General features: G+C 36.9%; 1 protein-coding gene across 5 annotated transcripts; it reads right to left on the bottom strand.

The window, feature by feature from the left end:
• Positions 1-415: 415 nt before the first annotated feature.
• dtnbp1a (dystrobrevin binding protein 1a) lies at positions 416-23,555 on the bottom strand. 5 transcript variants are annotated; one of them, XM_081389012.1, is made up of 11 exons: positions 23,426-23,482; positions 22,410-22,658; positions 21,733-21,786; positions 21,502-21,549; positions 21,244-21,304; positions 21,030-21,162; positions 18,283-18,415; positions 17,254-17,276; positions 8,613-8,768; positions 7,862-8,005; positions 416-1,924 (listed from the first exon to the last, which is right to left on the bottom strand). In XM_081389012.1, exons 2-11 carry the CDS (start codon positions 22,463-22,465, stop codon positions 1,635-1,637), a joined length of 1,098 nt encoding a protein of 365 aa, XP_081245138.1. In that variant the 5' UTR covers positions 22,466-22,658; positions 23,426-23,482; the 3' UTR covers positions 416-1,634. The 5 variants fall into 5 exon arrangements, with proteins under 5 accessions (XP_081245138.1, XP_081245135.1, XP_081245137.1 ...); XM_081389008.1 differs by having other exon boundaries at positions 441-1,927; positions 21,502-21,552; positions 23,426-23,555; XM_081389009.1 differs by lacking the exon at positions 23,426-23,482 and having other exon boundaries at positions 21,502-21,552; positions 22,410-22,991.
• Between the last annotated feature and the right edge of the window lie 751 nt (positions 23,556-24,306).

Genomic DNA, 24,306 nt, shown 5'->3' with positions numbered 1-24,306 from the left:
CCACATTTAGAAGAACATTTATTTATTTACGATACATTATTCATTCACAAAGAAAATTGGTGTCCTTAAAGGTTGGATTTTTCCAACTTTTTTTAATTAAGGCATTAAGTTCAATTTCCAAAAGTTGATTTTTATTCCTCTTTTTAGTCAACTTTAGCATGGGTGTCTAAACTTATGCATAGCACTGTATATATATATATATATATATATATATATATATATGCAACTGTTCATTGTGCATGTTAGTGTAGGTCATTAAATAATATTACCTGATATAACTTTTAACTGAATAATGCATTAGTATATAAGATTAAATGATTTTAAAGTATTTTTATTGGTAGTTCATGTTGACTAATGTTTTCAAATGTGGTGTTGTATATCTGAATATGTATTTAGAACTATGTTCAGAAGTTTTGGGTCAGCATTTTTTTTTTAAATAGATGAATACTTTTATTCACCAAAGATACATTAAATGAATCAAAAGTGACAGTAAATACTTATTACATTGTTACAAAAAATTCAAATAAATGCTGTTATTTTGAACTTTCCATTCAACAAAGAATCCTGACCATAAATGTTTCCACATTTGTGAGCACAGCTGCTTTCAACATTGATAAGAAATGTTACTTGAGCAGCAAATCACATACTAGAATGATTTCTGAAGGATCATGTGACACTGAAGACTGGAGTAATGATGCTGAAAATTCAGCTTTACATCATAGGAATAAATGGTATTTTATTATAGAAAACAGTTACTTTAAAATGAAATAATATTTTACAATATTACTTGTTTTACTGTATTTTTAAATACCGTAAATGCAGCCTTGCCGAGCATAAGAATTTAAATGATTAAATTAAAAGAATTAAGAATTATAATTAAAAGCAAAAAGTGCACTAATAACGGCAGAACATCCCTAGTTCTTGGAAACATTTTAAAAGCCATGCAATCAGACTTTACTCTTCCTTTTAAACCCTCATTCTTACTGCAGGTCCCGTGCTAATTCAGTGTTTTTCCACAGAGGTAACAGGGTTTCAGAGCAACAGCTTGCTGTACAGGGAGCCTGTAAATTCTGCAACCACAGATGGTCCAAATGTTCACAGCTATTTTTATACCGGAGACTGCGAAATCTTTGGTGGAAGATATTTTCTTTAGATCACTATGATTTGAAATATCAGTCCTTAACTGAGAATGTCCGTGAGGCCCATCTTATTTCAAGGTATATTTTATTTATACAGAGTCTTTCAATCGGCTCAAAAATGAGCTCTGCATTACAAATTCATGCAACATACATCAGTGATATTAGCAGGAACACTGTAAAATGTTTATTAATTTCTATATAATTCTGATGCATCAGGTAATATGAAGAATTGTATCATACATTGTGTTGATTTATTTGTTTTGGGAAAGAATGAAGCAAAAATCACAGTGCTAACAGTCTGAAAAGAGCTGCTCTCAAAGCTGAGCACAAACAGCGTTCAACAAGGCTCCAAAACCTTCATTTCAAAGTGTCGCATTAAGCCATGAAGAAACATCTGGCTGGACATCAGCACTCCTTCTGTCTGGGCACTGATGTAAAACAGGTTTTCATGTCCAGAAACCAACTTGAGCGAGTGCGTTTCCCCCTGCATGGCCACTAGGGGGCCTGCGTGTCGCTGTCGTCTGAGCTTTTGAGCGGCTCTGTTTCTGGGAGGGCCATGAGGGCTGTGTCAGCATGTACCTCCTCTTCATCTGACTGGACCAGTGGGGAGTCTCCGCTGCAGCTTTCCTCGCTGCCATCCTCTTCGTCCGGACCCTCGGTCACGCCGCTGATGGTGTCGGTGCAGGAGGAAGAGATGGAGGACACGGTCTGCCGCAGCTCTGTCTGTGAGGGCACCTTCAGGCTGATGTCTGATGGGGATGAGCCAGGTTCCAGAGCTGGGCCTTCTGCTGAACAAGGTGAAAATATGTCACACCATCTATTTCAGAATATGAATTAGCCTTAAAGTGCAGTCACAACCCTGAATACTTCCATGCCATACTCCATGTCATTCCAGCACTCAGACAAAATCTGCACTTTCTTTTTGCATTGTCTGCTCTGATCTAGAGGAAATATCTTCAGTATTTTGCGCAATGGCTTTAAATAAGGTAAAACTTGAGGACAGCTGAAAACTACCATATTTTCCATTTCCATTTTTAAATGGGACACTCATTGGATATATATAATTGCACATTTTATATTAAGATATTCTTCACTGTCTTCTATAATGCTCACTTAAAAGATCATCTTTAAAAATATGAATAATTAATAATGCTGTTAAATGTAATCTTTAGCCAATCTGTTTTGTTCTGTACATTATAATGCTGTGATGCTTAAATTCACTATCATTTAAAAAGTTGTTTTAGCTTTTAGTGTTTTATATTTCATTTATTTGGTGTATTTCTAATCATGTATGTTGTATATGCATCACATCCTGAGAAAACATCTTCCTCATGTCGTTCCAAACTCAAAAAAAAAAAAGATATTTTTAATGAAATCTGTGAGGTTTTTATCCCTTCACTGGAAGTAACCAAAACTTTAAAGATTCAAAAAGGTTCTGAAGGTTCACGCACTAGCTTCCAAGTTTACCATATGTGATCATACTAGACACGACTAAAGATTCATATGGATTAGTTTTACGGCATCTTTATAAGATTTTTGGATCTTATCTGGACTTTGAATGCAATAAATACTTTGTATTAAAATGTTCTAAGAGCAGAACAAATTTATTCTCCGATTATATACCTGCACAAACAACACAGCTCTGCATAACCACTGTCCTATTTTACCCATGTAAATAACTGTATTTAAATAACATAAATACAATTAATTCTTACTGTATTAAAGTACACTCTCAAAAAACAATGTTATCTCTGAACACATTTTCGGACTATTTTAACATGTTTCGTCATTTTGTGTTAAATGTGTTTAAACGAAAAAGAAAAATGTCTGTATTTGGCATTAAGAGGCTTTCAAAAATGTCTTTTGTGATCACTTGTAGATGGTCAAGGCGGATTTTACACATATACACGGCAGTGGTGGAAAGTAACAAATAATTTTTACTTTGTTAATGTACTTAAAGTCCCCCTGTGGTGAAAATCAAGTTTTTAATGTTTTTATGTCTATGTAGTGTTTTTAATATGCTTTAAGACAAACCATGTGCAACTAAGAGGCATACAGGCTAATAGAGCCATTTTACAAATTTAAATCAAGGTCTGGTGTGCTGTTAACTACGCCAAAGGAAAGTAATGTCTGCTTTCAAGAATTCTATAAGTATCTTTTCACTTCAAAATGTAATGTGCCTGACTTAGATATTACTGACTTTCTTGATACTATTGACATTTCAAAGTTTAGTGAGGCTGCCAGGGAGGAGCTGGATAAAGAGTTCACTTTGGATAAAATTTTGAAGGCTATCAAGTCCTTATCAAACGGTAAAGCCTCAGGGCCTGATGGGTTCTGTACTGAATTCTATAAAGCTCATGCAGACATAATTGCCCCATGACTGCTTAGAATGATAAATCATTCTTTTAAAAATAAACTGTTCCCTAATTCTCTCTACGAGGTGAACATTTGTTAATTATTGAAAAAAGAAAGGCATGACACAGATCCTTCCAGTTATAGACCATTGAGCTTGCTTAATTGTGACCAGAAGATTGTCGCCAAAGTCTTTTTTTGCCAAACCCCTTCATTAATTAATGTAATTATGTATAGTGTAGGCTCTCAGCGGTCTACGGCAGCCATTATTTCACTTGATGCAGAGAAGGCCTTCGATCAGATCGAGTGGCGATATCTATATTCAGTGCTAGATAAGTTTGGGTTTGGTAAAAAATGTTATACATATATTGAGATGCTTTATGCAAACCCAAAATCAGTAATACTTACCAGGGACTATGTCACTCTTTATCGTGGGACAAGACAGGGCTGTTGCCTTAGTCCCTTATTATTTAATCTGGCTCTGGAGCCACTGGCTATAAGTATTCAGCACCATTCTTCTATTAGTGGCATTACAATTGGGTCTGTAGAGACCAGACTCTCTTTATATGCGGATGATTTGCTTTTATTCTTAAAAGACGCCATTAATTCTTTACCCCCTTTAATGGATTTAATAAACCATTTTGGTTCTTTTTCCAGGTATTCAATTAACTGGAATAAAAGCATCTTTGTTCCTCTTGGCAGTCATTTTCCTTTGGGATCATTTTACTTATTTACGATTGGTTATTTCCTCAGACCCAAAAGACATATATAAGCTTAACTTTATGGCTGCAATAAAGAGCCTTAAATCTACCATTGGAAAATTGAGGGTTTTCCACCATCGTTAATTGGCCGCATTAATGCTATAAAAATGGTGGCCCTTCCAAAGTTTTTATATTTGTTTCAGATTTTACCGATCCATCTTAAGAAATCTTTTTTTTAAATCTAGATTCAATCATTTTTTCTTTTATTTGGGGTTTTAAGGCACATCGTATCTCTAAGGCACACTTAGAGAAATCTAAAGAGCTGGGCGGGTTGGTAATGCCATCTTTTCAACACTGTTATTGGGCTGTGAACGTAAGGGCTTTGATGTATTGGAATTATGAATCGCCCTATTCTTGTGTGCAGTGGATTATCCTAGCTGGATTCACATGGAATCTCATTCTAGAAACTAGAGTTTTCTCCCGGCTTTACTATTAGCCAATTTGAATGTTCCTTTAAAGAGCATTACTAAAAACATTTGTAGTGCACAGTTTTTTAAGGATATTGAAACAAATTAAGACATTTCTTGGTATCACGCAGCCTTCCCTTTACTCTCCCATTAGTGAGAATCATAAATTTATACCCGCTTTGAGTGATATAATCTTCCAAATGTGGAACAATAAGTGTCTTTCTTCTTTTGATCACCTTTTTAGTAGATTTGATCTTTCTCACTCTCATTTTTTTCATTATTTGCAGATTCGGCTGATCGGCATTATGCTCAGCAGGCTTTCTCTGACTATAGTTTCTATGACCTGGTGCATCAAGTACCAGATTCTAAGCATATGGTTTCCCAATTTGTCTCCCTTTTCTCTTCGCAGTTGAATACATCTTCTGATTATCTTAGGGTAGCCTGGGAAAAAGAGGCTGGTATCAATATATTTGTCAACCTCTGGTCTGAAATCTTGAAGAGAATACATAGCTGTTCCATTAATGCAAGACTCCAATTAATTCAGTTTAAAATTGTACACAGACTCCACTATTCTAAATCCAAACTTCACAAAATCTACCCAGCTGTGTCTCCAATTTGTGACCGATGTCAGGGTGCAGAGGGAACTTTATCTCATTCTTTTTGGTTCTGTGTTCAGACACTGTTTCGTCTTTACCTTATATTTTGCAGCTGGCATTAATGCAGGGAATGGTTGTGGCCAAGAGAATTATATCAAGGGATTGGAAAGCCACTGCTCCCCCATGTTTTCAGAGATGGCTTGCTGAGATGGTCTGTCTTAAAGGGATACTCCACTTTTTTTGGAAATAGGCTCATTTTACAATTCCCCCAGAGTTAAACAGTTGAGTTTTACCGTTTTTGAATCCATTCAGCCAATCTCCGGTTCTGGCGGTACCACTTTTAGCATAGCTTAGCATAGATCATTGAAGTGGACAAGACCATTAGCATTTCTCTCAAAAAAATGACCAAAGAGTTTCGATATTTTTCCTATTTAAAACTTGACTCTTCTGTAGTTACATTGTGCACTAAGAGCGACGGAAAATGTAAAGTTGCGATTTTCTAGGCTGATATGGCTAGGAACTATACCTCTCATTCCTGCGTAATAATCAAGAAACTTTACTGCCGTACCATGAGTGCAGCAGGCGTAATGATATTACGCAGCGCCTGAAAATAGTCCCCAGCTCGGTAACTTCCAACGCTCCCTGTGCAAGCAGGTTGTCACGTTGGTTATGTTGACGGAAGGTAGCCTATTTTCAGGCGCTGCGTCATATCATTACGCCTCTGCTGCACTCATGGTACGGCAGTAAAGTTTCTTGATTATTACGCAGGAATGAGAGGTATAGTTCCTAGCCATATCAGCCTAGAAAATCCCAACTTTACATTTTCCATCGCTCTTAGTGCACGATGTAACAGAAGAGTCAAGTTTTAAATAGGAAAAATATCGAAACTCTTTGGTTATTTTTTTGAGAGAAATGCTAATGGTCTTGTCCACTTCAATGATGTATGCTAAGCTATGCTAAAAGTGGTACCGCCAGAACCGGAGATCGGCTGAATGGATTCAAGAACAGTAAAACTCAACTGTTTAACTCTGGGGGAGTTGTAAAATGAGCCTATTTCCAAAAAAAGTGGAGTATCCCTTTAAACCTTGAAAAAACAGGGTTTAATGAAGCAAAGTCTCATATTAATTTTCCCAAATTCTGGGGTCCCTTTCTCTAACATTTACATGACAGCAGAACTTAGAGATTTTAACACATCAGTTACTATGATTACTATGATCCCCCTCTTTACGTGATTTATCTTTCTCCTTTGTACTTTATTTAGGCACTTATGTCATTTGTAATGTTGTCTTTTTTTGTTTGTTTTTTGGGAGGGGGGTATGTTTGTTTATGTTTATGTTTGTTTATGTTTGTTGTTCTTATAAAACTAATAAAAATAATATTGAGAGATAAGACAAACCATGTGCAAATTCATAAGTCATCACCATTGCGGAGTATTTTTCTCCTTAAAACTGTGGTGAACCAAAGACAGTCTCAAAAACCCAGTTTGAAATCGCTGGTGTTTCTGACGTCACAAGCTACATTATAACAGCCAACGTTGCACAATTTCGGTGGAGGGAACTCATTTGAACAAGCTTTATGGTTTCTTTTGTTAGATTTATTGTGAGTGGAATAGCTTCTAATTAATCAATGACACGCTGTCGCCATGCCGTGATTCACATGAGGGAATTTCACGGTGCCGTTTACTGCATCATCTCTCTCTGTCACAAATTAACTGAGCTCACAGTGCCACGTACTGTGCAAAATGAACCAAGAAGTTAACATTATCTCTGACGCTTACGTTTTTCTTGGCATTCAAGCTAACATTAGCTTTCTATTCTATATTCGTTATGTGTATAAATAACAAACGTGTCTCTATTTGCACCCTTGCAGCTTTGAATGGTAGAAGTCCCTAAAGCACCTGTGGCAGTTATTGACAGTGACAGGCAGATACACGAGAGGCTTCATCTCACCGACCCTCACGCTTGTACTGTATGTTAAGCACTCGAACAAATATGTAAATAAAAATGATTAATGCTTAAGATGCTGCCAAATAAAAAAATTTAAATTCAAAGTACAAACTTAATTAACCGTTAACTCTTCAAGAACACTTTCAATCAAACAGCATTGTTAATGATTAAATTACTATAATTTAATTGTTCACTTTTTTTAATTTTTGAAATTTTTGAAATTTGATTTATGTAAATGCAGGGTTAATAAATTCTATAAACTACATGTTTTTATTGCATACCAGATTTGTTCAAATGGATCAAAAATAACATTTGACAAATTGTCTAACTATAACAGATTTAAAGATGTCAACATACTTTCCGTGTAAAGAGGAATAACACATTGGTTGACTTAAAAGTAACACAAAATGTGTTGTCCTTATCTAGACACAAAAGTGTGCGATTATAAGAAACAACACCGGTGTATTGAAATTTCTAATGCCACTACAAATTCATTGTGTGAGTGAGCACACTTGGCCAATAAAACTTATTCTGTTTCTGATTCTGAATTCGTCACAGTAGTTCTTTGTTTTGTGTTTTTGGTGCTTGGTACTTTGGTGCTTACAGAAAAAGTGCAAAGTGCATAGGCAACAAAATCATTTTTTAAAGAGCACAACTGACCTGTGTCAGGAGAGAGAGCCCTGTTCTCTTCACCTACGGAGCTGAGGAAGACATCGAGAGCCTCATGGTCGGACACATCTGTGAGATCCATTTGTTCCAAAAGATCAACATTCACCTCCATTGAGGACATACTGCCTATTGGATCTGCCCCAGAAGATGAAAGAAAACAAACCACAATTACTTCTTTAACTTTGTGAATCCTAACACCAAACCATCTGATCGCTTTAAAACCTACAGAACAGCAGATATAGTTCAGGAATATACAAGCAAATTTCACAATATAATTAATATATTGACATGGATGGAAGAGGCTGGGAAAAAGAAGATGTCCTGAAGAACGGGGGATGCATGGGAAAGCATACCTCACACATCAGGGCAGCATTTAAGGCAGGAGAGAGGAAAGAGAAGACCATCAACATCCTTGCAAAAGCTCTTTAACCTCCCATTTAACACAGTAACAGCATGTTTAAATATTCATAAAAGGAAGGACAGAGCCGTGAGCAGTACATCATATACAGTAGAGCGACTGTGATTCAAACTATTTTGCTGCTATTTTCTGAAGGTTACTATGAAAAAGAGAACATTGAATTTTGACTGCTAAACCATTGCTCACTGTCCCACTAAATGCACATTGCACTACATGAGGAGAGTAAATATGAATAGTAAAAGTGTTGTTGAGAGCATAACAAATTAATTTCAGGCATTTGAACAAGTATGTGCAGAAGTGGTCCTTATAAAATAGGTAACTGACCTCTCCTATCCGTGATCTGGAGGTATCCTGTGGAGAGGTACTGCTCCATGTCTTGCTGAAACGCCTCTTCAAAGTACTTCTGTCGCTCCTTTAGCTTGACCTGCTGCGCATGCTCCATCTCCAGCACTTTCTGGGCATGTTCTGTATCGAGCTCCGCTAAAGAGAGACATAAAAAACCAAGTAGGTTACAAAATGCCAGAGAGAAGAAAGAGAGATGGGGGATGGAAGCATAAAATGAACTGGAAAGGGAAGTGGATTCACCCTCAGAGAATCATTGTAGTAACATACAACACTTGAGCACACATAAAGCAATTACATAACACTTATTTTCACTAAATATAGATTCAAATGACATACAACAACAGTTTGTGTTCATCTCAACAAGTTTAGTAGGAACGCATTAACAATCTGAATGGCCACTGCCTACTGATGCCACAGCTGTGTCAAGTTAATCCACAATTGTGGATAAAGTATAACAATCTTCTACAGTAAGTATCTGATCTGTAATATATTTTTCATAATTCTCAACATGTTATCAACATTCTAAAAACTAGAATGCCTCTTATGTTCACCAAGGCTGCATTTATTTAATAAAAAATGCATGCTTTTTCCAAAACTATTTGCAAATTTGCTAACGCAAACCTCTGAGATCTAAACCTCAAATAACAGTGTACATTTTCAAACATGTTTTCTACAGCCCAACAATGAAGAAGATCCTACACAAATGTCTTTCCAGCATGCTAGCTTACCACAGCGTGTTATGATCTTCTAGTAGGGGTGTGGCAGAGAACGCAACGCTTCTTTTGTGTACGCAGCACGAGAGTGGGTGCGCTTATTGCGAGTGATACAAGATGTGCAATGAAATACTTTATCTTTCACAGGAAGTGCATAGTCTTCTCTAAAAAGCAGGAAGCCTGCCTATGCTATTTGAATGTCACCATCTGTGGTGTTTATAGGTGTGATGTATGCATAGATGTGGTATAAACATCCTGTCAAAGCTTATGGTGTCACAGTCTAAAAAAATGCAACTTCCAGAATGAAAAGGTTATTTGACCGCCAAAAACTTGATATTATGCAAAATAATTCCCCTAAAACTCCCTAAACACTAAGTATTTCAAGACATGATCACTAATCACCCTCTGTGCTGGAAAAACCTTAAACGCATGCAAGTATGCATACAGCAACGTCAAATATAGAGCAGACTTTGTCTACCGTTATCCTGTGTATTGTTAGGAAAATGAGTCCATTGACAAAGCTGTGAAGTGCACCTCTGTTATTAGGATGTGGTGTTAACTACAGTCCTGTCACATATTGTTTTTCAACAGACACGCTGGTTGAGCAGTGTTAAATAAAAGTGCTGGGCTGAATCTAAGCATGTTCACTAGGAAACCATTGTTGTCCATTTCAGCACAACATTAGCCTTGCAAAAGTGGGCTATGTAAATGAAGATGATGCAAGCACGTTAAAATAAACTGAATATGTATGCATGTATTTTCATGACATTAGTTTAGCAATGATATCTGGTTGACAGCCTCCTCTGGTGCCGCCTGCGCTACTAACCTGCTTCAGCCCCTCACGCTTGTCAAATCAATATTTCACAGCAGAATCATTATTATCCCATCTCTTTACAGTTAGAAAACTACCTGTTTACTGCTATGCCAATTAAATGTTAATATAAAAACTGGTATGAAGGTAAATGGCAAATAACATTTTGTTTCTTGTTCAACATCAACATTTTAGGTTAAAAATCTATATGCAAGGGAATATTTCCTTTAATTTACACTACCATTCAAAAGATTGGGTCAGTAAGTTGGTTTTTGTTCGTTTGTTTTTGAAATAAGTCTCTTATGCTCATGAGGGCAGCATTTATTCAATCATAAATACAGTAAAAACAATATTGTTGTGAAACATTCCTACAATTTAAAATGACTGTTAAAATATTGTTTTCATTACTTCAGTCTTCAGTGTCACATGATTCTTCAGAAATCATTCTAATATGCTGATTTGCTGCTCAAGAAACATTTATTATTGTTACAAATGTTGAAAACTGTTGTGCAGCTTCATATTTTTGTGGAAACCATGAGAAAAAAAAATTCAGTACTCTTTGTTGAATAGAAAGTTCAAAAGAACAGCATTTATTTGACATAGAAGTCTTTTGTAACATTATAAATGTCTTTACTGTCACTTTTGGTCAATTTAATGCATCCTTTGTCAATAAAAGTATTAATTTCTTCAGGACACTGCTTTAAGTTACCATTACTGTATCAGGAAACACAGATATGCCAAATATATACATATACTGACTCTCCAACATGTAGCCTCGTATAGACAAGTCTAAATTTGAGACATCAACCTTATTTAATGGCTGTTCTCTTTTTAAATGGAATATATTCAAGCTTTTAATGGGGAGGCTAATTCTTTAAGAATTAGAAGGAACTTGCAATGGCGCAGGTTCAATACATTTTACTTACAAACATGAAATTTCCAAGAGGTCAAGGTTTGGCCTGTTAGCTCCTGCTGGTAGATGCCATCTGGCTGCAAAAAGCATCTTTCTGATGGCCAGTCAAAAGCAGCACCATATTCGGACTGATAAGAACCTCACAAATATATATATATATTCCTATTTTTTATTAATTACAGTAGATGCCACCTTTCCTAACTTATTTGAAGGGCTCTTAAGGCATGAAATGGATTTATATTTGTCCCTATCTGCTGCCTTTGACGTCACAGATCAGAAGAGCTGCTAGTGAAGGGATTGGGTTTGCTCTTAATACCCCATGAATAGTCACTTTTTTCTACTTAACACATCTGAGGTTCAGGTGATTGTCTCAAAAAAAAAAAAGAACTGAAAGCAGAACGCAGCGTCCATGAACTGCCATACTACTGGTGGCGTAAGGGGTGCATTGTCCTATGCAATCTGAGCAAGTGCCATTAAGATGAATGGCAATGCTAACAGACAGCTTCCTCCCTTGAAAGATTACATGTCCACGGGAACTAAATCATGGATACAGAATGAAAGCACTAAATCTGCAGAGCTAAGCTGTGCCTTTCGTCACATTTTCCGTTACGTACGTGTGACAGCTAATGATAGCTGACGGCACAGGGTGAGCCCGAGGCTCTCTGATCACACTTGTCACATCCTCCACACACATTCCTCAGAAACGAGAGAACATGTCAAAGTCACCATGAAATCAAAATGAACAAATAAAAATTTTAATGGAATATTATTATGAATGATTTATCCATGCACTTTTTTTAAATTCATGTGCCCCCGTAATAATTAATCAAAATAACTTCCCCTCCCTCTAACCACGACATCTCTGATGACGTGTTTACTGCTGTGAGGGCAGGACAACCTGTCACTCACATGAGATTGACCAATAGCAAACCACAACCATCAAATACATTCCCCATGGACAAAATCAAGTTCAGCCCTACATTTTTTTTGTTCGAAAAGCTGTTTCACTTGGATGTACATCACAATAGGGGAAAATAAATAAATAAATAAATAAATAAATCGCAACTTCCATTTCATACCCACTTTAAGAACCTTTGTGAGGGCCAATGGAAAGAACCACGGCTACGACTTCGACAACACAGTTTCATGGTCTGCTCACTGTGAATATGGCTAGATTACACTGATGACAATGTTCATTAAAACCATCAATCTTCTATTAGGAAAATACAGCAGAAGAAATGCAGTGCTAATCAGTGGAGAATCTGGCAGCGGATGGTGATGCAGGTTCAGCCTATGAGCCAGACAGGTTAATGACTCATTCTAATGAGCTGACCTGCCTCCGCACACAGAACAGAACCCCAGAATCCAGCAACAGAAAGAGGAAAGAGACAGAGGAATGTATGAACACTGTCTTCTTTCAGCACATGGGTGGTTCAAGATCACTACTCTGCCCAACAACCACAGTCAATTAGGATAGACAATGAATTATAAATAGTCTCTGGTTTGTGTCAGTAGAACCTTTGCTAGTAACATTATTTTACAGTGTCCTTGTTACACGTTACATGTACTTACTGTAGTAATTACAGTAAATTATTAAACATTATTTTACAGTGTCCTTGTTACACGTTACATGTACTTACTGTAGTAATTACAGTAAATTATGCATAATTACAAGCAACTGACCCTAAACCAACCACTATTTCTAACCCTACCCTATAGTAAGTACATGTCGTTACTTGATATTACTCAGTACGTAAATGTATAATTACACTGTAACAAGAACACCTTAAAGGGGTGGTTGATTATGATTTCACTTTTCTAACTTTAGTTAGTTTGTAATGTTTTATGTTTGAGCATAAACAACATCTGCAAAGTTACAATGCTCAAAGTTTATAGCAAAGGAAGATATTTGCTTTTAAAGAAATTGCTTTTTAAGGACTACAACAAACAGCTGGTAGGGACTACACGACATTCCTCCCGGGTTAGTGACATCACCAACCCTATAATTTACATAAACCCGCCCCTGTGAATGCGATTTATAGATTATCAAGACAGAATATGCTAATCAATGACTAGAAGATAACTACACATCAGCTACATAAATTTATCAACTAATCATTCAGAGATGTCCTGTTGCATTCTGCATGTTGTCACTTCTTCTTGAGTCTCTCCATCATTGACTCCGTTGACATCATCTGACTCCGGTTTGAACATAAAAGGCTAAAAGTTTTTGACATTTTCAATGCATGTCTGTGTGAGGTAATCAAAGCTGCTAAGAAGGAGCTGTTGAAGCTCCGCCCTCTCTGCCATGAGCAGCAGCTCATTTGCATTTAAAGGAACAGACACAAAACAGTGCGTTTTTGCTCACCCTCAAAAAGTGACAACTTTAACATGCTATATAAAAATATCTGTGGGGTATTTTGAGCTAAAACTTCACATACACACTCTGGGGACATCAAAGACTTATTTTACATCTTGTGAAAAGGGCATTATACCACCCCTTTAAAATAGAGTAGCCCATTTGCTTAGGTTTTTTCAAACCTAAATGTTCTAGCAACTTTATGTTAGAAAACATCCAACTCGCACAAATCACAAACTATACAACCTTTGAAAATAGGTCCACTTCACGCCGGGATGTTCTTTGTCTCCACATTGTGCATTAAAATTATTTAATGCAGCTAGCCATGGATTATCCCTTACTTAATGCAAGAAATGGAGGCAAGGAACCGACGCGAAGTGGAGGCTGGTTGCCTCCGCGAAGTGCATTAAAATTGTTTAATGCATGGCTAGCCCGCTTATACCATGGTCATTTGCCACCATTGACAACTTAAAGCTGTCATTGATATTTGACCGGAAGGGTAAAATTGATGGTTATTTTCATCAGTTATGGAGTGTTAGATCTAGCATTCTGCCTGCTTTCAATCAGACAAAAAGATATAGTAGTGCGTAAGATTACATTTATTTGAATTAAAGCATTTTTTTAATTAATTATCGAGAGAGAGAGAGAGAGAGAGAGAGAGAGAGAGAGAGAGAGAGAGAGATTATAGCGAAGTAACCCCCTCGTTGCTGAGAAATATAATGTAGAGATTCAGTAGCTGAGCTATTTTATTACTAAATTTCGTGGGGCAGCGTTGATAAGTGTAAAGAGGTATGTTGATAAGGGAAGGAGGAGGCGGGAACCGGCGAACGTTCAAACACTTTACTATATCAAAATAAACAAACAACAAAACGAAAGGAAAAGCGGCAGCCCCTCACGGATGACTGCCGCACACACATAAACAAAACATAACATAATGTCCATAATGTCGTTGCTCGTACTTTTATGATTCAGTAGCTCACGCCGTATAATATAACATATTATAATATAATATAGAAATTCTCTCTAGTGAATGCTTAATCTCTGAGATAACTTTATGAGATTGTAATACATGAGCCACCTAGAGGCTGCAGCTCTACAACCCAATGTACGGGTCAAAAATCAACCAATTGGCTCAATGGTCTGAGGGCACACAAGTTAAGCAAACAGTACTTTGGCTCTTTAAGACATTGTCATGTTACAGCAATGCTCTCAACACATAGAACAGCAGGAATACTAACCTTAACTTCAAGTAAATAACTAGAACAACTCCATGGCAAGGATGTCTTTCAAACAGATTTACAGCAACATTTCTAAATTTAATGTATCCAAAGTCTTTTATAAAAAATATAATTCTAAGCACTGCATAGGCTTGCATTATGATGGCTGGTAATGAAAAGGCATACAGACACAAAAGCCACAGTATGTATCCTAATCTGCGCTGAAATTCCATTACTAAAGCCAGCCAAACCCAAAGATGACAAACAATTACTGCAAACCACCAATTCAGATCCCTTGAAATACAGCCAGAACTGCGATACATCAGCACATCAAATTAACCTTACAACCATCTACTCAATATTGAATTAAAAAAAGAGTGTTTGGAAACCTACAAGAATCTCTCATGCTGCTGTCCAGAGTTCCCGACGTGGACATTTTGTATTTCTCCTTGAAGAGTGCAGATAAGCTGAAAGCAGGACTGGTAAGCCTGAGACTGCAGTTAAAGTGAGGCTGAAGAACAACTAAACGAACATCTTATATTCTGCAGCCGCTCCTTTTTATTCCAGAAGCAGCTCCTCTATGGCCAGGAATGCTGAGACATTGCCTGCTCAGGGACACAGAGCTACAGATGCAGCTGGAGTGAGGAGGAAAGCAGGGAACGTACCATTCACATCCTGTTATAGGGGTGAGGGTCTGTAGAAATCTGAGTTTTGTGTAAAATATTTGCTTTGCAATCTGGGACTAATTAATCAATCTTGTACTTTATACAACACTCAACTACACTTATGATTAATATTACAATTAGAGAATTAGAGAACATGAATAACGCCAACATTAGCGTGAATAATCATTAGTTAGTGCCAAAAAATCTGCAATCTGACACAAAAGAACATTACACACAAAAGTCATTGATAAATCTAAAAGTCTTTCACAGATATCAGCGTTGCATTTTACACTGCAGATACTAGTAAACCACAGCTTCCTTGTCCAGATGGGAAAAATGAATTAATAAAAACATAAAAAATCATTTTAAAACCTAAATAAATAAATAATCAAGTATGAGGTGTGAAGTCTTGAAGTACACTGCCCACACAAACAACGAGCCAATCTCAAGCAACACCACCTACGTACCAAAGGAAGTGTTATAAACAGTCTTTACCACTTTTTCAGTGACAAAGACGTTTGTGGAATCACTAGGATGTAAAATAAATACATTAAAAAAAAATTGAATCCTTATTCTTAACATCTACTTTTGCATCAATTACAAAATAACCTCTATACTCAGATGACCTAAATGTTCTCTAGATAAAGGGCACGGATATATGAACAATGATGCATAGCCGCCTAAAGGCAATTTCTGTTTAGTACAACATCTCTATCTGATACATGGAGGAGCTGCGATGATGAAAGTGAATGTTATTTTCTCCGGACGGTAGGTATGAACAGATGGAGCAGGCAGCCTCCCTTGGAGGTCAGTGTGGAATTAATGGCATCATAAGACCAAATAAAGACAGCAGCATCCACTCACTAGAGCAGTTTTGCCCTCCCTCAGGTTGATTTGTGTCGCCTGGGCAATTACTGTACTAAACGGTTATTCTCATTGTTCAGCACTAAATGAACTTCATGATGTAAATAAAAATGCTAAAATAATATACAAAACGACTAAACTGGGAACTATTCATCCCCCTAAAACCTGCACCTCAACCAAATAAAAAACATTATTGACAGTGATCTTTTTTTCTGTTTCTACCTTTAAATCACAATTTAAATACTATTTTTATAGTGTCAGTGGTCAATGACTCGTTCCCTTTACTGAACTATATATTTTCATACAATTCTTTAGTACATATGCTCTCTCTACTTCTTGAATCTGTTTAAGATGTTAAAGAAATTAAAATAAAATAATAAGATGATATACAATATGATATAATTACAATTAATGAAAATTATAATACTTTAAGTAAGTAGGATTACATAATTATAAGTAACTAATTAAATACAATACCATTCAAAAGCTTGGGCTCTGTAAAAAAATGTCAGTGTTTTTGAAAGAAGTGCCTTATGCTCACCAAGTCTAGATTTATTAGATCATAGGTCATAAAAAATTAGATCATAAAAAAGTTAGGTAATAACACTAACATTATCAACATTGTCAAATATTATTACAATTTAAAATAACTGCTTTCTATTTTAATATATTTTAAAATGTAATTTATTTCTGTGATGGCAAATGATGATTTTTTTTTTGCATTAATTACTCGTCTTCAGTCACATGATACTTTAGAAATCATTCTGATATGCTGATTTGGTGCTTAAATAATTTGATCATTATTAATGTTGACAACATCCGTGCTATTTAATATTTTGTTATATTATATTTTTTGGAGAAAAAAATGTAATACATTTCTTTCTATCCATTCTTTGATGAACAGAAATATTATTTGAAATATTTTTGTAACAATGTAAAAAATCTTTACTGTCTCGTTAATATAAATATAATGTAATAATTATAAACTTATATATATATATTGGTAAACATATTTATTATTAATGTATATTCGTGTTAGCTGTGGAGTTAGGAGATGGAGAAAAATTATCATTCTTACCTTTGAAAGACTCAAGCTCTTTCCTAGAAAACAAATTTAAAAAAAAAAGTTACATACACAACAAATACATATAGTCAACTAGAGCACAAGATCTCACCAGATGTCACATTAAGTCAGCCCCATTTAAAACAGGCACAGATTCCCGAGAAAAAAAGGATGCATCATTTCATTGGCGCTGACAACTTTTGCATCTGTGTGTTTGTACTAATGAATACCCACACGCAGAAGGAGAAGGGCACTGAGAACTGAGCCCAGCTGCTTTACAACTCACTGGGCAAAGCCAGAGATGTATGATTTAGCTACAGGCTCAAACAGCGAGAGCACACAGCATCAAAAATGCCTGTATGATTACACAACACACATACATGCTTGGTAGTGTTTTCATACAGTACAAGGACAATAGGGCGTTCGCGTGTTTTCATTGAAGCTTATTTCTGAGTGTGGTTATTCAGTGCTTCTGTGAAATCTGTGTGAAACACACTGTGTGCAGTTTCCTTGTGATGATAAACAACCTAAACAGCAGGTGTTACATTGCTTGTTTCACAAACTCTTATTCAATACAGATGCCCTAATATTTTCTCAACATTGCCAGGGTGCAAAATATTGTCAAAATGACAATGTACTGTTCCTTTATTAAGTTAAAAGGGCAAATCCTTGATGGACAGAACCTTCATGTTCTGCAGTTATTGTGAGCTGATCAAATGACCATGAAATGCAGCACACAGTGATCATAGCATGCCTTCAGAAGAGTCATCTCTGAATGAACAAGTGCTCAAGGGGAAATGTGATGATTCGGGTGTTTGATGCTATGATAACCATGCATTCATGCACTGGTAACTAGTACCACCTAAATCCCATTCTATCTTTCCTACAGAACCCTTGCACAAAGGCTTTCTGACATATACGGCTGGTTATAATTCAGCCAAGGGGACAAAAGACAGCAGAAAGGAAAAGTACTGGCCAAAAGACATAATGGACACATTAAACTGTCAGGGCCTTTATTTAAGAGCAAATAAACGCTGTTTTTACCTTTTCTTCTTCTTGTAGTTTTCCAGCTGCAGAACCTGAAAGTGCTTGTAGCGCTGATGATCACACTGAGCACACAAATCCTCGAGATATAACAGACGACTCTCCATCTCTTCAAAATCAGCCTCCATGTGAGCTGTGCAAAAACATGGAAGACGAAAGAAGTTTATAACACGTTCAAGCAAATATTATGTACAGTAAAAAAAAGGAAAAAAAGCCAAAGCCCCTATAACGTGTGCATCCTATCATAGTGAATTCATGTGCTACTAGCTAAGGAGTTCTGCAGTGCTGATTTAGAATGCAAGGTATGGTGACATATTGTCATTTCCATTGAGAAAAGTACATTTCATCTGTACATGTATTACATTACAGACTACAAAATGAGCACAAGTGAATGATAATAGAAATATAGGCACTGTTTGCTGTCAGTGCGAGTTCCACAAAGGCATGACTTCATATAGCTACATAACACCACCAAGTGGCAACACTAAAAAGTGCCTAAAAATCCATGAGAATTTGCAGATCTCTCTGAATTTGAGCTCTGGATTCTCAGAGGGAACGTGATAATATGCCTTATTTCATATCTGCTTGCATTAGAAAGATGGTGGAGGAGGTGGTATTTACACTTGGCCACTTCATACTTCTTAATAAAACTGCAAACCAGTGTAACTAGTATAGAAATTCCATTTACACTTGGAAAATCACTGCTTGCATTTCCTGAAACCTTTCAGTTAAACATACAGTACTGTACAGTATTTTTTCTTTGAAATAATAATAATTTTATTAAGCAAGGATGTATTCAAAGAATTGAAAGTGACAATAAAGGCATTTATAATGTTACTAAAATTGTCTGTTTCAAATAAATGCTGTTCTTTCTATTCATCAAAGAATCCAGAAAAAAATGCATCCACAAAAATATTAAGCAGCACAACCATTTTTAACTGTGATAATAATAGGAGATGCTACTTAAGCACCAAATCAGCATATTAGAATGATTTCTGATGGATCATGTGACTCTGAAGACTGGAGCAATGATGCTGAAAATTCAGCTTTGCCATCACAATAATAAATTACATTTTAAAATGTATTAATAAAAAGTTATTTTAAAATGCAATATTTCCCAACATTGTGGTTTGTACTGCATTTTTTGGGTCAAATAAAAGAATAAGAGACTTCTTTGAAAAGCATAAAAAATTCTTACAGACCCCAAACATTTGAATGGTAGTGTATAAATCCTCTAAACCACATAACCTGATTCTCAGATGAAAATCTGACTGCATATAACTGCTTGTAACAAATTTACTATTTGATCTACACTAACTAGATGCATATTACACAAAAGTCATTTTGTTCAAAACACTACAAAAAGAGCTTAACTGAACGATCAGAGCAACTTTAGATGGGCTATTGTAGGCAGTCTGCACAATACACTTTGTAAGGGAGCCAAGTCTGAGGATTGAAGCCAATAGGTGCAATGTTATGGCATGAACAACAGCTACTGAGATCAGCAGATGGAGCTCCACAGGAATCACTCTCATTACCACCATGTACCACAGTTACACACAGAGTGGGTAGCATTGTGCGTAGACAAACACTCTGCAAAGGGAGTCAAGGTGATCTTATTTCTCTACTATCACAGAAAAAGCTCCATTTAAGCCCACATGAGATGTACAATAAGCACTGATTTCAAAGGTATCATAAAAGCAATCCATATGACTTGTACTTTATTTTAAGATAGCTTTCTACAAGGATAAAAAAGTGGAAATTTAAGTGATATTTCACTGATAATTCTCCCCTTAACAGCAGCTCATGTTTCAGTTTGGTAAGTCGAGACACATTGTGCCAGCTTGGGATAAAGTATCAATATATGGAAGTACGAATGAGAATCAGAGAGGAAGATTGTCAGTTAATCCAAATGAACTAAAATGACAGTTAAAAGTAATATTAAAGGGATAGTTCGGCCAAAAATGATATTTAGCCCATGATTTACTCACCCTCATGCCGTTCGAGATCCATATGTCAATCTTTTTTCAGACAAACACATTTTCAGTTATTTTAGAAAATGTCTTAGATCTTTCAGTGGTTATAATGTGGAGCAATGGCGTCCACCTCATTCAAGTCCCAAAATATGCATGCATCCTTCACAAAAGTAATCCATCCGGCTCCAGGGGGATAAACGAAGGTTGTGACATAGAACGAACGTAGAGTTTTGTTTTGCTCTGCTCTCTGGCTGCGCTGTTACGTTCGTTCTACGTCACGACGCTTCCTACGCTACGTCCTACGTCATGCGCCAGCATCCATCTCCATGAACGCGCGTCGACCGCTACCGGAAGCCAGTTATTTTCATTTATAAAGTTTTAAATATGTATATTTTTACGACAAAACCACACGGATTACCCTCAGAAGGCCTTCGTTTATCCCCCTGGAGCCGGATGGATTACTTTTGTGAAGGATGCTGGATGCATGCACATTTTGGGACTTGAATGAGGTGGACCTCATAGCTTCACATTATAACCACTGAAAGATCTAAGACATTTTCTAAAATAACTGAAAATGTGTTCGTCTGAAAAAAGATTGACATATGAATCTCGAACGGCTTGAGGGTGAGTAAATCATGGGTTAAATATCATTTTTGGCCGAACTATCCCTTTAATAACCTCCTTATCTACCAATACCATAAATATCCAAGTATCCCTGTACAAATACCTCTGATTTGTCACTGATTAATATTCTTATGTGTGATGTCTCACCAATACGTGAGGTGATAGTCTCCAGGTCCGAGAGGAAAGCAGGGATCTGCTGCAGTTGTTCCTGCAGCTCCAGCACTGCTCCTCGTCTCTTCTCCCAGTGTGCACACAGCATCACAACCTCTCCGTCCACCATCTGACAGACCACAGGGTTTAGTTACCATGGTTATGGCACCACAAATGAGTCAACTGTACAAAGTTATATGTGTGAACTTACTTCCCCAGCCTTTGCACACTCTTTACCCCGTTTATGAAGGGACACCCAAGTGTCTTCATATCTGGTGAAGAAAAAGTCCAAACATAAAAAAAAAAAAAATTATTAATAAAAAAAAAAAAACAGTTATTACTACATTCATCAACTTCAGATATTTATCAAAATACTTCCTTTGATTCCATTGCACTGAAATTTTTGTTGATAACTTGACATCATTGACATTTCTGATATGGTTGTGTACAAAAAAGGAAAGCAACTTACCGACTGAGAAACTCGACTCCAGCAGAATATTCAGGGAGGTGCTCATCTCTTCTGGGAGAATATATGACATAAAATATATATGTTTATGTATTAGGGTATAGAAAATATCATTAGTCAGAATAAAACCATTAATTGCGCCTATGGAGAGTCTACATTTAATATAAAAACACGTTGGTTTGTGTGTGTGTGTGTGTGTCTGAAAAAAACAAAAACAAAAAAAGAGCACATTACCTTTGTTTTTTCTTTACTTTCACCTCCTTGGATTTGTCACTTAGGGTCTTGATTCTGAGAAGTTTTGAAATATGACACTGTAAAAATCCTAAAATCCAAATAATATGCCTAGTTATAAAACTACAGTATTTTATTGTTTGGTTACATTTATATGTTTTGGTTTGTCGTTATATAAAACATGCACCAGTGTCACTTGGAAATATTTAAATTTTATTAAACAAGTTTTATTTGAGAAAATGTAATAAAAGGGAGTAATGTTGTTTCGCCCATCACATGACAGTCAGCTGGAAGTTATTAGTGCAATTCCAGATTGTAGTTGTTAGCATCCGGCTAACTTGACAGCATTGAACATCTCGCGTACCTCATCCCACAAATATTAAATTATTAAATACATTTTCTTTCTTTTAATACCCAGCAGCCTTTGTTTTGTGAATATTAAGACAAAAACAAATAACACCTTTGGCTGTAAGTAAGTGAGATTATTAGCAGGCTAATTAGCTAGCGTCCACTTCTCGGCTCTCCGCTGAATAGCGGACACTCTCGTCAAGAAGCCAAAGCAGAAGTTAGGTCAATATTATGTAATATGAGTTCAGGTTCTAAAGGTCATATAATTTTGCTATCTCAACACCTTGACTCTGGATAGTAAAAAAAGCAGCCAGGCAGCTCATCATACGTACCCTGATGTGAAGTCCTGCTGCACCGTTTGCAGTCTCTCTCTGAAATTCTCAAACATGTCCTTGAGCTGCTTTAATTCCTCTACACAGACTTGACATTTAGGTTAGATCTGTGTGTGCTTACAGTCATTCACGAGGGCTTCAGTCATCCTATGACATAGGGCAATATCCTAATGTCCCGTTGTGGGCTTTGCTCCGTCGGACAATGTATGCAGGACTACAGTAGCTGGATTCATCCAGCCAGTGTTTAATCTTAATAATCAAAAATGGATCTGGATCACTGTATTATTAACATAACATTAAATTTTTACCCAAAGTAAGAAAATGTGATTCAGCGTCGACTGTCAGATAGCTGTAGCTACTAACGTGAGTGAGTCCTTCCTGTACTAGTTAAACACACGCCCCCTTACTGAGATTGAGAGTGAAAGTGACAAAAGGAAGGTTGTTCAGCAATTCTCTGATTCATTTTAGCTATTCGGTTCATTCGTGCGGTTCGTTTCAATGAACCGATTCAGATAACATATCACCAGTCCCCATAAGAATGTATGGCCTGGTTTCACAGACAGGGCTTTGGTTAAGCCAGGCCAGGGTTAGGCCTTATTCAATTTGGACATTTAATTAGCTTTCATAAACGTGCCTTAGAAAACATAATAGGCTATATCAGTTCAAGTTATACTTAAAGGGGTGGTATAATGCCCTTTTCACAAGAAGTAAAATAAATCTCTGATGTCCCCAGAGTGAAATTTCAGCTCAAAATACTCCACAGATATTTTAATATAGCATGTTAAAGTTGTCACTTTTTAGCCCCTTTCACACAGAGATTCCGGACAATACACGGATAAAGTGACCCGGGATTTGACCCGGGTTCGTTTGATTTTGGTTCATTCACACTGCCAGTGATTTTCCGGAATCAGAGAGTGTGTTCACACACAACCCTTAAAAATACCGTAAAGACACGTGACATCGATGTGACTTGTAATGTCTCAGCAGCGTCTTAAGTTTGCTTATGAAACACTAACCCGGGAGGAATGTCCTGATAGTGCTTATACAGATAGGGCCTAAAGCGAGATGGTCCCAAGCGGGAAGGAAGTCGACCGGAAGTTGAAGTCGGCCGGGTGCCGCCATCTTGAGCGGAACTTCACTTGCGTTAGCAATCCCATTGACTTCCATTCATTTTGGCGTCACTTTGACAGCGAATAACTTTACATCTGAGGCGTTTGAAGACTCCATTTGTCCATTTTTTATTTCTAAAGAAACACGACAATGTATAAAATGCTCCATTACCTTGTAGCTTATGTAATGGCCCCGTAGAAGCAGTTTTTGTAAAAGTATGCTAACGATTGCGTCATAATCACGCGACTCTCTGTCGCACACTAGAGAGATTACCGTATGGACGGGAGGAGAAGCTCGCGGGCAATCGGGGAGACGTGGAGGCAAAATGACAATATAATTAATCAGAATACCTAGCAGAAGTTGCTCCTGCTCCACGCTCATGGACAGCTCCTAATCACACTCTCCGTCTCTGCAAGATTCGGAAGGGAATGATTCAGATTTCTCTTAGCACAGCTACTAGAAGACAGACGGGTTGCTCACGTGGTCCGTGTAACGCTTTGCTCGGTTTGAGTCTGCGCGTCAGGAAAGGAAGTGCTAAAAAATCGCTGAAAACGGGCTTCACTTGTCTCAACTGAGTTCCAATGGGGTCGCTGTGTCCATTTCTTTTACTGTCTATGGATGGTCCTCACTGCAGAACATGAAATCCAGAGGGAGGAGTTGGATCCAGATCCAACTCCTCCCACTTTACATCAGGCACGGCGTTATGGGTGGGCCTGACGGGCCTAGGCCCACCCACTTTTTAACAGGCCCACCCAAAACTTTTCTTCAAAAAGAAAAAAACTTTTAA

Source organism: Scardinius erythrophthalmus, assembly GCF_964197995.2.
Source record: "Scardinius erythrophthalmus genome assembly, chromosome: 16".
Taxonomy (NCBI): Eukaryota; Metazoa; Chordata; class Actinopteri; order Cypriniformes; family Leuciscidae; genus Scardinius; species Scardinius erythrophthalmus.
This window is presented reverse-complemented; position numbering and strand designations above follow the sequence as displayed.

Excerpts from the sequence above, each read along its gene's own strand:
- dtnbp1a (XM_081389008.1), bottom strand. The coding sequence starts at position 22,465 with ATGTTTGAGAATTTCAGAGAGAGACTGCAAACGGTGCAGCAGGACTTC. Across the intron at positions 21,305-21,501 it reads GGAGTCGAGTTTCTCAGTCG|ATATGAAGACACTTGGGTGT; the intron begins GTAAGTTGCTTT and ends TTTCTTCACCAG. Across the intron at positions 18,416-21,029 it reads GACTATCACCTCACGTATTG|CTCACATGGAGGCTGATTTT; the intron begins GTGAGACATCAC and ends GTTTTTGCACAG.